The 14853-nt window shown below is 40.7% G+C and overlaps 1 protein-coding gene across 1 annotated transcript in view; it reads right to left on the bottom strand.

Annotated features, from left to right (window-relative positions):
* LOC131986518 (reticulon-4 receptor-like 1) overlaps positions 1 to 13993 on the bottom strand; it is a 113245-nt gene extending 99252 nt beyond the window's left edge. Inside the window, exon 1 of the mRNA XM_059351514.1 lies at positions 13853 to 13993. Within this exon, the coding sequence (XP_059207497.1) occupies positions 13853 to 13865 (13 nt within the window). The 5' untranslated portion in view covers positions 13866 to 13993. The remainder of the gene's footprint in view (positions 1 to 13852) is intronic.
* Positions 13994 to 14853: the final 860 nt, after the last annotated feature.

The raw sequence follows: 14853 nt of genomic DNA, 5'->3' as shown, positions 1-14853 counted from the left end.
CCGGCTTCGCCACATTGGACGGCTATTGGCTTTCAAGGTTGTACATAGCTAATCTAGCTTTCCCTGCAATGTTTGCATCGTTGCTTGTGCACATGCATCTCCACATCTGCAGAGGAATGTAAAAACACCTCTCTAGTTATATACGTTGCACGAATACAAGTCAGTAAAGTCCAAATCGTTGTTTTAGGGGATGTGAACATAAAAAAATAATTTAAAAAAACACATTTCTAGGTTGAAGGGAACTTTAAAATAAACTACTAGGACTTGTTTCTGTACTTGTGAGACAATGAAATATGATCCAGGATGGCTGATTGGACAAACACATCCATGAGTTTAAAGGCCTTAAGAGAAGCCAGAGTGCAGCTGAGGCTAATGAACAAACAACTACCAGAGTGGTTTTCTCTGGAGGACGCTGTCAAGATACGGCCTCATCTCAGAGGAACGAAAATAACCAGCAGGGACGTGATGGACGGAACAGAAGGAGTCTGTTAATGCTGCTTATTAACTTACAACCTGTTTGACCTGGCAAGTGTTTGTGATCATGACTCATCCAAGTCAGAGTTTCCTGTTGATGTGTCCACCCGGGTGAAGCTGCAGTATGAGATAAATACCTTATCCTATTTACTTATTTTTTTGTCTCTTCTTGTTCCATGATAATGTCCGGAAAAAACAAATACTTATTTATGTTTGCAGAATCAGAGGAAGAAGACGGATATCAAGAGCTTGTCTAGAACACAATCTGGAATAGTTGGGTACAATAAAGTACATGCATGCAAACATGTTGGAGAGAATGTGAGTGGTGCATATCAGAAGTATAAGACGAGATAAAGGCAGGAGGAGAGGCAAAGTGAAGTGATGGACTAAGCCGTGTGATCTGCCGTGAGGAGAGAGAATCGAGCCCACACTGCTGAGAGCTGTGGACCCCAAACGCCTTATCGGAAACCAAAACAGCTATCAATTATTCAACAGGTACAGAGCGAAGCAGCTACAGAGGAGAAGACGAGGGAGGAGAGGAGGTTTGAGGGGAGAGAGGAGATATATATTCTGCATGGGAGTTACACACAAAGGATTTGCTTTTTTTGGTAAGTGTGTTCAGAAACGTGCCTTCAGGTATGTTACTGTCTCACTAATACAGGAACAACAAACAAATATGGGACTTTAGGCGAGGTGGCAGTTATTTGGTATTACTGGCTTTAGTTTAAAGGAATAGTTTTTGGAAATACAGTTCATTTGTCCTCTTCCTGTTATATATTTTACCCCTAGGGGACATCCTGGTCAAACACAACATCTCCTTCCACTGCTTTGCCGACGACGTCCAGCTATATCTGCCTCTTAAGGTTGATGGGCAGGCTGCACTCCAGCCACTGCTTGATTGTCTGGCTGACATCAGATCATGGATGGGTGAAAACTTCCTCAACCTGAATGAGAGCAAGACGGAGGTCATTATTTTTGGAAAAACCTCTCCGGCCTTCTCCACTGATGCCCTAGGCCCTCTAGCCTCCAACATCCGGCCTTCTGTCAAAAATCTTGGTGTGATTTTTGACAGTGCTTTTAAGTTTGAACAGCAGGTTAGTGCAGTGGTGAGGAGAAGCTTTTTCCACCTGAGAACTCTAGCCAAGACAAAAGCCTACCTGCCTCAGAGTGACCTGGAGAAAACTATCCATGCCTTCATCACATCACAACTGGACTACTGTAACGCCCTCTACACCGGCATGGATCAACTGCAGCTTCGCCGCCTGCAGTTGGTCCAAAACTCAGCCGCCAGACTCCTCACCTGCACTAAAAAACATGATCACATCACCCCGGTCCTCGCATCACTCCACTGGCTCCCCATCCGTCACCGCATCAACTATAAACTACTTCTAACTGTCTACAAATCCCTCCATGGTCTGGCCCCTACATACCTGTCTGACCTTCTGCACCACCACACCCCCTCCAGAGCTCTACGGTCAGCTGACCAGCTGCTGTTGGAGGTGCCCAGGTCCAGACTAAAGACAAGGGGCGACAGGGCCTTCTCAGTAGCAGCCCCCAGACTCTGGAACTGCCTCCCCCTCCACATCCGTGCAGCGCAGTCCCTAAATGTCTTTAAGTCTCACTTAAAAACCCACCTCTTTTCTCTTGCCTACAATTAAAGTTGTTTGGTTGCTGTTTTGTTTTGTTTTGTTTTGTTTAGTTTTAGTCTCTTTTTTACCTTTGTCAATTCTGTATTTTATTGCACTTTTTGCACTTTTATGTGAAGCACTTTGGTGCGGCTCAGCCGTCTGTAAATGCGCTATATAAATAAATTTGACTTGACTTGACTTGACTGAGATGAGGAGAAAATGTTGATCAATCTATGTAGAACAAGGCCCAAACAGACAGATCGCTTTTTACAATCTGTTGCTTGGCGTAAACTCACAGATCTGCAGCTTTTTAATTTGTAGATAGCATTAAAAATGGACAGTTGGAGGGGACTTGTTATGGCTCTGATTGGATGAGAGGCTGTTCCCAAATAACAAGCTGGAAACAGGAAAACATGGGGATCTGAGTGGGCACTAAGACCTTCAGAAAGAGGAGAAATCACCACGAGCTGGTGCAGGAGCTTCGCCTGCATGATGGCTGGTTCAAGGATTATTTTAGGATGATTCAGAGACAATCTGCACGCAACTCATCCTATTGGACAATGGGAGAAAATGCAAATTGAGTTGGGCGCTTTTGTGCTCTGAATTAAGTTTTGCAGCTCAAGGTGTTTATGGCGCTGCTGCAGAAACTCAACCCTGTTAGCTAGCTTAAAGCTTGACTCTCATTAAATAGTTGCATTTTTAAGAAAAGGGCTCTGACAACACCTAATGCATAATGGGAAACGTAAAAACAACACCTTGTGGCTTTAGAATGGGGGAGTGGGTTACATGTTGCATGTATTTGTTGGAAAACAAAAGCTGATGTCACAGAAAAAGGTATTTGCACTGTGAAAAGGATAACTAGTAATAATGGATCTCATTAATTTTTTCAATTAATCTGATTCAAATATAATGCTTTGCCATTCGCAACGAACAAAAACTTGCCTGTCCAGCAAACTTCTCTCTGTTGTTGCTCTAAGGGTTACTTTCAAAACAGTATAAAAAAGGATTTTGAGTTTATGGCCACAGTTTATGGCAAGTTATTTTCCTTGCTGGAACTCGAGTAGATGACTGTAACTGGATCTGGTTATTCCAATACGCTTTATTTTTGGTAACATTTGAAATGAGAAGTAGAATAAAGTGATTTTGATGTTTTTAAAAGGAGGCTCAAGACCAACCGGTTTGGTCTAGCTTTTAACTGATTATTGGGAGGTGTTCGATCTGCCCGTGGGGATGCCATCTTGGAGATTCCCTTGGCCTGGGGGAGTGGGTGGCTCCGCCCCGGTCTCCCCGGTTGTGGTGGTCTCTGTGACGGCGTCCTCTATGGCTCTGGGCTCTGCCACCTGTCAGTGTGGATGCTCCCACAGGTTGCTTTTTCCTCATCTGGATCCTTGGTGCCTTGCCATGTATCTACACTCTCAATCAATATGTGCTGTGTGTGAGTCTGAGTGTGTGTTTGTGTGTGTGCGTGTGTGCGTGTCTACGTGCGTGTGTGTGCATGTTTGTGTATGTGTACGTACAGATGTGTATGTGGGGAAGGGAGGGGAGGGTTTTGTCATTTTTATTGTCTGTTTTTATTCTTATTTTTTGTAAAGCGCTTTGTGTTGCATTAATATGTATGAAAAGTGCTATATAAATAAAGTTTGATTTGATTTGATAACTTTTGGCTTGTAATTTTATCTTTTATTGCTCATTTCAGTTTTAAATAACTCCTATTATTTGTTTTCTTTATTTATGCATATTTATTTCTGTCCTTGTGCTGCTGCAACAAACCCAAAATCCCCCTCTGGGAATCAATGAAGGCTTATCTTATCTTATCTTATACTATCAGATAAGACGCACTGCGTTAACATGAATAATAGTTGCACTTCAGTCAGCAAACAAGGATACTGCTGCTACAAGCGATTAGTTTGTCCTACTGTCTCTCCCTCTGGAGACAGACAGAAAAATACCAAAGTTCCTTGTCCAAACAGGGAGAAACTGAAACACACACACACACACACACACATACACACATCAGCTCAGTTTTCTCTTGCCATCGGCTCTCTCTCTGTTCTCTCCTTCATCCTGCAAGTGAAGATTGTTTCCAAATAATCACTCATTTTTTTCTTGTTTCCATCTTTCTGTCTCACACGCCTGTCTGCCTCTTCCACTCTCTCTGCATGTCTGCATCATCAGCATCTGCTCCATATACAGTATACCTCCTCCAGTCCTGCAGCTCTGACATTTACGCTTACCAGTCCTGAGGCTCACACACACACACACACACACACACACACACACACACACACACACACACACACACACAGAAAAAAGAAACACACACTCGCTCACACTGACAAAATCCTTACTATCACTGTGATCCCACTGGTTTGTTTCCCTTTCATCTGGAAACTTTCTCACACTCATTTATGCGGACACACCCATGCATCTCACTCTCAATTTCACACGCACACGCACACATACACACACACAAACATTTAGCTGTAGTTGTTGCTAAGTGAACCTGCAATCAGAGGCCTCTGCAGGGATCCTGATCGGCAGTAATGTCTCATTTGATTGGGCTATCTATTCACATAGGATTCTTGTCCTTGTGTGTGTGTGTATTTCAGCGGAAATTAGAAGCAGTATGAATCATTTCACAGTGCTACACTGTAAAAAATAATACATTACAGGAAACAACTGTAAGTTATTTTACAGGTAATTAATTAAAAAATATTTCTGTAGAATAACTTGAGTTGGAGATATTTTCACCTTTTATTTTATGGTCAATATTCAAAATAAAAGTAAGTTACTTTAATGTAGAAAAAACAAGAAAAATTATGTAAAATAATACAGGAAATTTCTGGAAAATAGCGTCCTTTTTTTGCAGTGTATCTTTATGGTTTTTGTCACTTATTTTCGTGTACACAATGCAGAATTGTGCAGAGTAACGTTTCCTTTGTTACACTGTGACCTGGTGAAAATATTTAAAGTGCAGTGTGTTTGTGCGTAGAGATAAATGAGGAATGGAGCTTTAGTTTGGCAACAAAGTTGGACTGAAACACCACAGGGCCTTTGTGAAATGCCATTTCATGCTCTGTACAGCATAATTTGCAGCACTTGGTGTTTGTTTATTGAGCATCAAAACAACTCCTGCTTATTAAGTGTTTCTCTTTCTTTCTTTTCTTTTTTTGTTGCATTGTGTTTGTGAAGAGTTCATCAGTTTAGAAGCTCGGAGCTGTAAACATCAGTAATTATTTTAACACGTTTCAACACGGCGTATCGATTGTGAACGCCGCACACGCTCCAGAAAATTGTTGTGAGACTTAATGATGAAATAGAATTCAGCAGGCGGACCACACTGAGTTCCGGATGCAGCAGCAGCAGCAGAAGAAGAAGAAAGAAGAAGTCTGTGAGTGACCTTGAGATCAGGCGGGAGGAGCGGCTGCAGAGGTCATTGGTATGCACGGCCACCGCCGGACGCTCGCCGTGTGTGTTGATGTGTTTCATCCTGTTCTCTGCTGTGACTTGCATTAGAGATGTAATTGATTATCATATGAATTCCATTCCAGGCATCAAATCCCCAGGATGATTTAGCTCTCTAATATGATATATCCACACAACACTCCCTGTACCGTGTCCCTCTGAATAATCTGTAAAATCTGCCTCAGGATGTCAGCGCTGCAAGAGCAGATTTGGATCAATCTCAGCACTCAATTACCCCGCCATTTGGTGCTTCACGACCCGAATAAACATTCTGTCACAAATCCATATGTTATTATCATCCACCAACGCCATCATAAACACACATGGCAACACAAAAACAGCAACAGCAGCTTCTAATTGTTCTGACTGTAGACTTGACAGTGGCCTGCAGGCAGAACGTACGTATGCCACATAACTGACAGCTCACAGAGACAAATGTGACATAACACTGTAAAAAAGTATTTATATTTTACAGAAATTTACTGGATTATTTTATATGTTTTTTTTTGTTTTTTCCTACATTAAGTTCCATTAACATTAAAAAAAGGTGAATTACTTTTATTACGGTAATATTCAATTGCTTAATGTTTAATTACAGTGAATTATATGTTAAAAAAAATACAACAACACAAAACATTTAACATTGCTGGATGTAAAATTTAGGCAAATTCCTGTTGTTGATTTTACAGTAAAACAGTGTAAATGTAATGTAATTTTTTTTAAAGAAATCGTAAAAAAAAAAAAAAAAAAAGGATTAGTATACATAGATATATACATACATAATAATATAAATAAATAAAAAAATAAATAATATCATAAATACAAATATATGTTGTATTTTAAGGAAATTATTTATTAAAGTTGTTTACTGATTACTTTATTTTTTTACACTGTAGTCTTTGTCACAATGCCATCAGATAAAATAAAATTTACCTGAAAGACAAATTAGTTCAACATGAAGACCATAAATGACCTATAAACAGGTCTGTGTGTGTAGTTGAAGATGATCTGGACATTAATTTTAGCTCCAGTTGAGCAGAAACTCCATCATACTGCTGTAAAGTCTCATAATCAGGACAAACTTTATTCACACAGAGCGGCAGTGGCCCCGGAGCGAGGTTCAGGCTATAGTCTGAATGAACAGTGACTTGCAATTTTACCATCACATATTGATATTGATCAGTGGATTTCAGTGCCGAGCTGAAGTTAGTTATATATTATCATGGCTGAAGGTAATATCACAGAACATTCTTCAGATATTGCACATTTTTCATGGATTACAGTATATATTCATTGGCGGGTAGCGAGAGCGAAGGCGAGAGGATGAAATCACATTAGGAAGTAATGATAAAAAGAAGAAGAAGAAGAGACGCTATCAGGCCTTTTAGAAGTTCCCAACTCAAGGAGAAGTAGGACTTTACATAGGCACATTTCACTGCAAAATGTTAAATTGTCTACTCAAACTCACACTGCTGAAACCTAGCTCTCTATCTTACATATTGAACTTGTGTGTCTTAATGTGACACTCAAACATCATCAGATCCACCTGCTTTCATGCAGTAGTCGTGAGGCAAAGATTCTGTCGTAACTCAATCAAACATTTATGTATGATATGAAATAATTTTCTCTGTTGTCCACTACAAATAAACATTGGATACACTGAAATATCACAGAAAATGGCCAATATAAGTTGTCAGAACTTGCCTTAGAATCATCACATTTAAAGGTTTTCTTCAGTATCAACGTAAGACAGTGATAATTTTCTGTAAATCCACAAACAGGAACTCCTAACAGCTAATTCAGCATACATTTAATGGTTAAAATGTAAACAAATGCTGACTACAGAGTGTGTAGTGTAGTGCAGGTATAACAACACATTATGTTAAAATGTGGGTATCTGAATTGAGTGTGAAAAAAATATATATTAGTCATCAAATAGGGAATAATGCCCGACAAGGTGTCCGTTATCAGGATTCAATGGACACAGAGGAGGCCCTTTATTCCTGATTATGGACAGCTCGAAGGGCATTATCCCGCTCGTAACAGTGTGTGTGTTTGTGTTACGAACACAGAACTTTAATTTATATTAGATCCTGATCCATCCTGTCGGTGTATCTGACTCTGGAGATTTAAATACATTTTAGTTACGCTGCTTTCCCTCTCACTGGCCCCCATCTATCAAATGAGCGTAGAAACGAGCACAGATCTGAGCGTATATTTCTCCTTAGGACAGGGTTGAAGTGTGATTTTTCAAAAGATCGTATCTCTCCAATCACAGCGTAAGAATGATCGGCTGTTGGTAAATTTGGCGGCTCGAAACAAGCGTAATTTAAATACCACGGCCTAATATATACCCGATTCAGATGACTCGCCCCAAGAGTTTACGACACCGAAGGACGCAATACGGCCAAAAAGAGGATTTTTTTTCCTTTTCTTTTTTTAAGTCTGCTTTACTAGCAAAGTGCATCTTACAAATAACAACACAGGAGCGAAATTAGACATTTTACAGAAATTCGCAGGTGGAGGTTTATGAATTAAAAGTACTTAAACAAGTTCGGTGAATATTTTACATTTGGAGCACAGACTTAAAGTTTTCACAGCTTTTTGGTTGAAGGAGGTAAACAATGCTTTAAAGTAAGTTTTAATTCCAAAAGAAGAGGAATTTCTCTGAGGCAGAAAGTGAAACGCTGACGTCCAACAGCTGCAACACAACAAACTAGTTTTGTTTGGCAGCATAAAAAGTGAAAAGGAAGGAAATCAGTGCCGCTGTCAGCAGAGTAGCAGTGGACCATTCAACTCCCGGCGAGGTTGGAATATTTAATTTATACATTGTGATATATAAAGCCTAATAGCCTATATAATATCCAAATATTGTTATTATTATGATGGAGAGATATTATTCACTTATTATTCACAGTCAGAGGCGTGTGGCAGCACTGATTGGAAATGTTTCTATTCGGGCACCGTTGAACAAACCCAGGACTTTCACCCAGGAGAATGGTGTTGGTGTTCCGTGTGAAAACAAAAGTAAACCATGTGATTCAAACATCACCTAACTTCCGGCATCACGTTTCTACTGAACTATGTCACTTCCAGTTGTCACATCATCTTCGTAACTACTTCACTACAAGCATTTACATCATTTTTTTACTAGGTCAGTGGTTTTCTAGCCTAAATTCACTGAAACTGCAGCTGTTTTTACAACTGCGAACTGTACATGTATGTATAATGACGTGGGCGCGCACATTTATATTTTGCCACATAGATAATTGCAATCAGACGCAAAAAGAGGGCAATGTGTATTCAGCTGCAAAACTCTATAGGCATGCTATTGCTTTAAGATATTTTGTGAATCCAACCTAAAAGAGCAAATAGCAGTTGCAACTGATGTTGCTATCAGCGGCTGCAATCCGTTCTTTGACAATTCTCCCCTCAATGTTGTAAATAATTGTGTTATATTGAAAATGGAGGCTTTGATTGCTTCCCTGTATGGTTAATAATAGCAAGCACATTAATATAGAACAGTGAACAGACAGTTTAGCTGGAACAACTCAGTAGGAGTTCAGAATCACACAGACCATCATATAAGTTAAACAAAGGACAGATAATAGTTTCTGATGATGGCTCACATCCTGTTTTCAGTTCAGAGTCGTTTCTAAAATTCTTGACACTGCACAGCTCTGTGTGAACCAAACCGCAGATTATGCTGTCATCACTTTCACTCAAACTGCATTCAAGCAATGTTTTCAGAATCACTATATTTATCACCGGATGTATCTCCGCAGCCGATCTTCCAATTGTTTGCATATGCTTATCTGCACAGGTTTTTCTTAGATGTTTCTTAGATGTGAACACTTAAGATGGCAGAGGATTAACAGATACTCTCAGGAGTCAGACAGGAGAGCAGTGTGATAGAGAGGATGATTTCTTTAAAGGAAGTTCCTGTCAATTGAAATGCTTTCAAACCCTCAAAAAATGTTTTGTCTGTCATATTTACTCCTAACATCCACACCGTCTGACTGCTGTGTTTGCATATTGTTCTGCATGATGGTGTTTTCTGAATATGCAAATGTTAATTTCATATTAAGTTTGATGCAATACAGGTATAAAAAACAATACTTTATACCTCTTTTGATGCAAAATGCAGAAAAAAATAAAGTCTTTTTTATTAACAACCTGCCTACAATGCTGGTGCAGAAAAGTCCCCGAACATGTGCAATAATGTTAATAACATTATAAATTATTATGACTATTCGTAAATTACTTCATTACGTTTTAGGCCTTCAAATTCTATTATTATTACTCTGTCAGCCTATATCACCTGATATAGACGTATCAGTAACTATTGGTATCAGCATATGTTGCCTGATATGCAACAATATAGAAAACTATATTTACAGAACATATCATGCAGAAAACAAAACTTGGTGTGATTTAGAAATAATTTATCACCTTAAAATGGCTGAAAACCACATGGTGAAGTAGTTGACAGTGTAAGACATTGTATGTATAATAATGATTAATTTACTTTTATTAAGTTATTTGTTTCAGAAAGCAACCTTCATGTTGTTGCAAAATCGGTTCACAATCCACATGGAAAAGTTCTATTTTCTTTCAAGCGCAAATATTCACCATATATCGGCTGCAGATATTGGTAATCAGTGAATTCTTTGTGATTTTTACCTCTAAAATCAGTATTAAAATCAACCTCAAAATTCCCATACCAGTCGAGCACTACTTTAAGAAATATTTTTTTATTCTCTAATGTTTATTCACCTGTAAACACAGTGCAGTGGTCTCTGTGGGTTTCCCCGGTATGTATAATAATCATACTTTACTATCAAATGTTCAATAAATGGAAATTGTATAATTTTAAACACATCTATGTTTTTAACGAGCTTAGTAGCAAAACAAATAGAACTTTAATAATTGAAAGATATAATTAAACTTAAATGTTTAAACTGTAACATGATAAAATATGCAGAAAATTGAGTAAAAATCAGGCTAGCCATTAGGAATTATAGACAAGGGAACTAAATTTTCCAAACGAGACCCTTCATCCACACTCAATCCAGCACTGTAGACGTGTTGGTCGGGGTCATCTGTGCCCTTTGACCCCCATGATGGCGGCTCTAAGTGAAGTTGGTTCGTTAGTTTTAGGCCTAGCTGAAAACACAATTTGCTTGTGAGTGTGTGCACTCTCACAGACCCTGACAGAGCATAATAAAGCCTTTCATCTGTGTCTTTCTTAATAAAAGAGCCTTTTCTTTTCACAACTAATTTTTTAGGTTTGGCATGTTTTTTGTTCGCCCAGTGTCAGTGTGTACGTGGATGTGAAAAGCTGTAGATAAAGAGAGAGACAACTTGCAAAAGGCAAAGTCAAGTAAGGGAAACAAATCCAGCTTCAAACAAGCCGGGAAACAAAGCTCCGGCAGCCACCCAAAGCAGCCAGCTAGCAGCCAGCCAATCAGCCTGCCAGGCCTCTCTCCTCTCTGACTGGAGCTGGCAGCGGGAACTGGCCAAGCAGAGAGATAGAGGAAGAACGAGAGACAAACAAAGAGAGAAAGAGAGAGGGAGTTTTCATTACACAAAAACACTTACCCTCCTTCTCCTCTCTCTCTCTCAGTGTGGAGAGATACTGTGGGTAAAGGTGACAGACGTAGATAACTGTATCTCAGGCAGACTGCACAATTACTCTGAATTTTATTATTGTTACTGACAGCCACATATTTGTAGGAGGAGATACAAAGCACAATGCATCAGCCATCACTGCTGTGTGTCGTGTGTGTGTATGTTTGTGTGTGGGTGCTATCCATCTGAAATTACAGGAAGATTAAAATTAAAGCTTGTCTGCCTGCAGCCAGCTCTCTCTCTCTCTCTCTCTCTCTCTCTCTCTCTCTCTCTCTCTCTGTCTTTCTTCCTTTTGCTCTGTCATACATACGCACACATACGACAGCACTAATCAGCCCTCTGTCAAACCCATTAAGTCCCACCCTTAATGAGGAGGTCGCCCAGCTTGTGCCCCGGCTCGGGCCAACCAAGTGAGCTAATAGATAATGATGTGTGTGTGTGTGTGTGTTGTTTCCCTTCTCGGTTTTTGGCTGCATTGATATGACAAACTACAGACTTCCAGTGTCTCTATTAAAGAATGTTTTTCTATTATGTTCTCAGGGTTCAGTCAGCCGTGCGCTACACTCATCACAACGCCTGACAATGTGCCTTTCACGAGAGCCCCACTCTCTCTCTTTTTTTCTGTGGTGGTGGTGGTGGTGGTGGTTGGGGGTATTTGCAGATGAGTCACCACTCAAAAAATACTGTGTGTGGGGTGGTGTGTGTGTCATGTTTCAGGCCTCAGCACTGACTGTGCGAGGTGGTCCCTATTGAAATTGAAATTATTATTCTGTCAAATTAATTGGCTTTTTGGGGGCTTGCTCGAAAAGTTGCAAAACTTTGCATGAGTCAAGATTAGTTTACTAAAAAAAAAAAAAAAAGCCCCTAAAGCAGATTTCATGTAGACAATCAAAATTTGGTAGGTAGATGTAACGTGAAGATGCACCAAAGAGCTTCTTGGACACATAAAACCAAAGCAAAGTCAGATATCTTGAATTGAAATAGCAAATTTTAGGCGTTTTTGACCATCTTACGGCTCTGTACTCGTTCACTGACCCTGTCAGGAACCTATTGAAATTGAAGGAATTATTATTATTGCTATGCTCTCAAATGAATTGCCTTTTAGTCTTTAATAGACCCACAAAAGCTGAAAAACTTGGCACGAGTCAAGATCCAGTGAAATTTTTATATTTTAAGGGTCATGTGAATGGGAGTCGCAAAATGCCTCAGTGGAGCCCCAACAAAGTTTGAAAAAATTACCCCCAGAGCAGGTTTTCAATTAGACATACTAAATTTGGTAGGCAGATGTAGCATGTAGAGACGCACGAAAAAGCATCAATGACCAATATCCTAAAATCAACAGAAAGTCAAATATCTTGAATTGAATTAGCGATTTCAGGGTGTTTTTGGCCATTTCCAGGCTCCATACTTTTACAAACTAGTTTACATTACTAGGGCCAGAACACTGGCCATGCAAGGACCTATTGGCATTGAAGGAATTATTATTTTTCTCTCCAGTGAATAGGCTTTTTGGGGGGGTTACAATACTCCAAAAGTTGTGGAACTCTGCACAAGTGTCAAGATCCAGTGAAATTTTGGCATTTTAGAGGTCATGTGAATGGGCGTGGCAAAATAACTCAATAGCGCCCCCTAAGAAGTTCAAAGAAATTAGCCCCTGGAGCAGGTTTCACATAGACAAATTAAATTTGGTAGGCAAATGTAACATGTGCAGACACACCAAAAAGCCTCAAGGAAGTCAGATATCTTGAATTGAATGAACAGTCTTAGGCCTTTTTTGGCCAGGCTCCGAATGAACATTATATTTGCAATTATGACAACACAAGTGGTATTTTTTACATGGTAATATGTGAGAGGGCTTTATAGGATTTGTCCAAAGTGATTGCGTGCAGGCACAGGACAGGAGGCTGGAGCCTCCCTGTAAACACATAAACAGGCAAGGTCATCGTGTTAAAACTTAATACCTCTTCTCACCACAAAAAAGGCGCGTGTCAGTGTGGTAGTAAACAACAAGGTGTAGTGGGCGCGTGCTGTTTTTCCTCTTGTCTCCTCGTCCACCAGGGAGAGCCTCTGCTCTCCGGTGCACACACACACAAGTCAAAATATCCTGCTGTTGACGGGCTGTGCGCCTCATTCTGTCACGCTAATGTACAACACACAGGCGTGTGCGCGTTCAAGCAGAAGGTGCGCGCGCACAAAGTGGCTAAACGCGTGAAAGTTGATATCTTCTTTACAACAAGAAAATGTGAACTTTTTCCCAACAATCTCATTTTGACACGCACTCTCTCTCTCACGCACACTGGGTGCGCGCAGCACCAGCACCAGCCATCCTCCTCGTGCAGGCACAAGTCGTACAAACTGCAGTGCGGCAGCGGTTCGCTATTTTAAGAATAATTTTTACATGAAGTGGATAAATATTTAATTCCCTTTCCATTCCCGGCCGCCAGCGCGGCTGAAGCACGGCGGGTAAATTGTTGAGGTAACACAGAAAGACAGACTCCTCTGAGACCTAATTTATCACAGTTTAAACATAATAATGATAATAATAATAAAACACTCCAAAAAATCCGACTCACACACGCGCACATTAAAAACCAGCTCCAGCCACATGCGCTCCGCACCACCAGCACCAAAACCAAGTGATGTGTTGGTCTTACCTCGCCTGAACATGTTGGCAGCAGCTGTTTGGACCGTCTACTGCTGTCTGTGCGGGAGTAGCATCCTTGTGCGGGTCCAGTCCTCTGCTGCTGGTTGTTAAATTGTTATTTTGATTCCCTTTGAACGCTGGCAGGCAGGCTGGAGTCTTGTCTCCGCGCGGTCGGAGGAGGTGGAGGAGGAGGAGGAGGAGGAGAAAGAAGAGGAGGATGAGAAAATAGAAGCTCCGCCAGCGGCAGAAACCAAGTTTTCTCCTCCGCAGTTGTTGTGACAGATGAGGAAATACACCTCGTCCCGTCCCAACGCACTCAGATGTGTTTCACTGATATCTCAACTCATCGCCAATTACGTTCATTATGACTTTATTTCATGCCCGGATGTATAACAAAAATAACAATAATAGTGTGCTGCTGTGAAAAAAAGCACACACCCAGAGGAAAGTTCCCTTTATGTCTGCATGGTGTTCCTCCTGTCAGGTTGCAGGTCAGGTGGAGTCTGAAATGTGCGGATCGTCCGTGTGAGTCAGTCCGTCTACTGTCTCCGTTACCGGAGAGCTCCGAGGCAACCGCTCCAATCCCCCTCCCACTGCGAGATGTGACTGATGAAAGCTCTCTCTCTCTCTCTCTCTCTCTCTCTCTCTCTCTCTCTCTCTCTCTCTCTCTCTTCTCTCTCTCTCTCTCTCTTTGTGTGTGTGTGTGTGTGTGTGTGTGTGTGTGTGTCTGTGTGTGTGTGTCTCTCTCTCTCTCTCTCTCTCTCTCTCTCTCTCTCTGTCTCTGTCTCTCTGTCTCTCTCTCTCTGTGTGTCTCTCTCTCTGTGTGTCTCTCTCTCTCTCTCTCTCTGTCTCCATATGTGTTGATGAAGCAGTTATATTTAAAGTCCTCCTTGTATCAATTCTCGCACCTTCTCACTCATCCACTTATGACCAAGTGTCTGCCCTCCAATTCAATTTCATTTCTAACAATTCAGCACGCTTTATGGCCGTGAATGTTGCATAAACAACATT

The sequence above is a fragment of the Centropristis striata genome, chromosome 15, assembly GCF_030273125.1.
Source record: "Centropristis striata isolate RG_2023a ecotype Rhode Island chromosome 15, C.striata_1.0, whole genome shotgun sequence".
NCBI lineage: Eukaryota > Metazoa > Chordata > Actinopteri > Perciformes > Serranidae > Centropristis > Centropristis striata.
This window is presented reverse-complemented; position numbering and strand designations above follow the sequence as displayed.